Raw genomic sequence first — 2,708 nt, forward strand, 5'->3', positions numbered from 1 at the left:
CAAGCAGCTACCTGCGTGTGCTGGTAACCGTCCCCTGCTTACTCAGTGTTATCAACCCGCAACCACTTCGTGAAGTTCCGAAAACTCAGGTGTCCAGTGCCGGGGGACATCCCCATCTACCAAGCGGGACGGTTGCAGTATTTGGAGGAGCTGAAAGGATTTCCGGCGGGAGAGGGCGGCACACACTGTGAGCGGCTGACGCAGTTGCGGTTGGCGGGCTGTGGTCTCCAGGGTAGTTGGGCGGCCGGTGTCTGCAGAGTAGAAAAGTTCGGGGAAAGTAGGGACGTGGGATCGTCATACCAGTTCTGATGGTGAACACACCAGCTACTGAGAAAGCATAATTTTGGCCTGAAACAACCACCACCGGGTGCGAAAGTTGATGGAGTGAACTATCAGCCAAAGGCTCCACTGCCTTTTAGACAACAAACTACGCGAGCAAGAAAATGGGCTACAACCAAAGCCTTAGACAACGGCCACCTGCGGCAGCTGCTTGGAACTCGAAGCGCTGGAGGAGTGCCGGCTTGTGCTAGTCGCATTGGTGCATCAAGCTCATGCTTTGGATTCGCTGGATCACATGCTGCCGCCCACGAATTTAAGTATTTGGAGTTGTCTCTTACGTAACGGTATCCGTCAACAGTTCACTCCCAAAAGGACGGTGAGCATTGGCAGCAGCAACTGGATATCGAGAAGAGTCGCTATCAAGCGAGTTTCCGCGGAGATTGCTGTTCGGTTCAACTACGATGATTACAACTGTGGGTGAACAGCAGTTGCATTAAAAGAATGCCGGACTTCCAGTATTAGTTTCCCATGACCAACCTGACAATGGTGCACCCGGGGGCTGACCATCGTTCATTAAGGCCCCGTCTTCAGTAACATCTTGCCAGTGGTTCGAAGCATACAAAGCCTTTTTTCGCGGAGGAATTTACAGGGAAAGAGAGTATTTGTTTGCGGCAGCAACCCGATACTCACTGAGCGTCAAGGTATTTGAAAACAAGGTAAAAGAAAAATGTACAACGAAAGCACTGGGCTTAACCGTCAAACTTTCGTGTCCACAGCGAAGCTTCCTCAAAGGAAATTTAAAGGTGTAGCACGCCCGCTCCTCAGATTGAGAACTCCTTTCTCGACAGTGTGGGATTCAATAGCCCGAGCACTGCGCACACCCCGACTCGGAGCGGCAGGGAAACGATCATGCAGGGAATCGAGCACCGCCACATTTTCCCTCATTTTTTTTGGAAGAATGCGGTGGGGTCACGACGGCAAGTAACCAACATGATCACAGGCGTGACGGGTGGAGAGAGCGGGGAAGATGCGGTTGAGTTGGCTCAGCTGATCATCGTTAGGGGTGTAGTTTGCAAGAGGGGAGTGGAATGTTACCTGAAATGGGAAGCCGTCGATTAAACATTCAGTGAAGTCATAAGAAAAGCCGGACCTTCTGGACTACCCTATGCATAATGAGTTGGATGCTGCCAAGTGTTAGTGTAACAAAGTGGGGAAGACTTACCGCAAAAGGAAAGCTTAGTGTGGATCGTTTTCGGGGTTGCAAGCACGGCCCTATCCCTCGAGTGGGCTGAGGGAAGATGCGCCGTGCGAAGAGAAAAATAGAGGTGTCCGTTGCCATCCACCACCAAACCTGAACAGAAGGTTCTGCTGAATTGGATATGCCGAGCGGTGGAGAAACTGTCATATTTGATAAGGCAGAAAGACGGCTGAGTTACGCAGAAGGATCGGTAAGCTGCCACGTGACTTCCGAGGAGGGAGGGCTGCAATGAAGATTGTGCTTGAAAGGCCTCTAAGAGAAACGGCATACAAGGCAAAGGGTGGGGTCCGGGTTAGAGACGTTCAACAAATTCGCATCGTCCCTCTTTTCTTTAAAGGCGGAACCAACACGTATAAAAGGTAACGTCCTTCGCCCTATATGGAGAAGGGATCGGTGCAGCTCGTTAGGAATATGCCCCTATAAGTGCATTATGTTTTCTATTGCTCTAATTTTTATTGAAACTAATTACCCGGCTACGGGGGCGGGTCTACAACCGGAACACCCTCCGTGCGGCACTAATACCGTGATATAGTTGTCGATTCAAAAGGCATCAGCGGTGAATACTTCAATTTTAACGCAGCAGTTTGAGGGCCGTCACGCACGGTATCAACGCTTTCTCTCATACCCCTTCTGCTAGGAAAGATATGGAAGCGGCGCGGAGACAAGAGAAATTTCCCGCTTGGTTTTTCTTCTGGCGCAACGAAACGGTTCGGATGATATCTGGGATGGCTGAGCGACTGCATCAACCGAATGAGAGACGCGGTTGGTGCAGAATAGAGCAAATCATGAGGAGTCGTCGCCCCCTACACACACACACATAATGTGAAGTTTAGTCGGAACAGCTCATACCTCGCGTGGTGGATAAACGTTTGGCGCCCAGTGATACGCCCGGGCAGTGATGCGGTATCGTTCCAGCGATTAACGTGGGTTGCTCATGCGACGGGGAAAAAAATCTGTAGAAAGGGTTGGACAAGGAACGAGTTGGAAAAACGCCTCAGAACGCAATGGGAATGTCGGGGATTGTGCATATCCTTTGTATGCGCGTGACTGTCCAGGACGCCCAAACACCCGAGAGCGCGCGCCATCAAACACAGAGGGGCGCTGCTATCCGAAACGAGCGACACCCAATGCGTGCACGTGTGGTTGTGTGGGAGAGCGCGGGGGGGGGGGG

The 2,708-nt window shown here is 51.6% G+C and overlaps 1 protein-coding gene and 2 pseudogenes across 3 annotated transcripts; 2 read left to right on the forward strand and 1 right to left on the reverse strand.

Annotated features, from left to right (window-relative positions):
- The first annotated feature begins 45 nt into the window (after positions 1 to 45).
- On the forward strand, positions 46 to 309 carry TEOVI_000139800:pseudogene (annotated as a pseudogene). The gene has a single exon. A coding segment is annotated over exon 1 (264 nt).
- A 1,133-nt stretch (positions 310 to 1,442) lies between these two features.
- On the reverse strand, positions 1,443 to 1,805 carry TEOVI_000139900 (uncharacterized protein; the record flags this gene model as incomplete). The annotated part of the gene is made up of 1 exon (XM_067224631.1): positions 1,443 to 1,805. One exon carries the CDS (start codon positions 1,803 to 1,805, stop codon positions 1,443 to 1,445), a length of 363 nt encoding a protein of 120 aa, XP_067080732.1.
- Positions 1,806 to 2,181: 376 nt separating this feature from the next.
- Positions 2,182 to 2,584, forward strand: TEOVI_000140000:pseudogene (annotated as a pseudogene). The gene is given in 2 exon segments: positions 2,182 to 2,343; positions 2,345 to 2,584. Coding segments are annotated over 2 exon segments (402 nt in total).
- The last annotated feature ends 124 nt before the right edge of the window (positions 2,585 to 2,708 follow it).

The sequence above is a fragment of the Trypanosoma equiperdum genome (genome assembly GCF_001457755.1).
Source record: "Trypanosoma equiperdum strain OVI genome assembly, contig: ctg_356, whole genome shotgun sequence".
Lineage (NCBI taxonomy): Eukaryota > Euglenozoa > Kinetoplastea > Trypanosomatida > Trypanosomatidae > Trypanosoma > Trypanosoma equiperdum.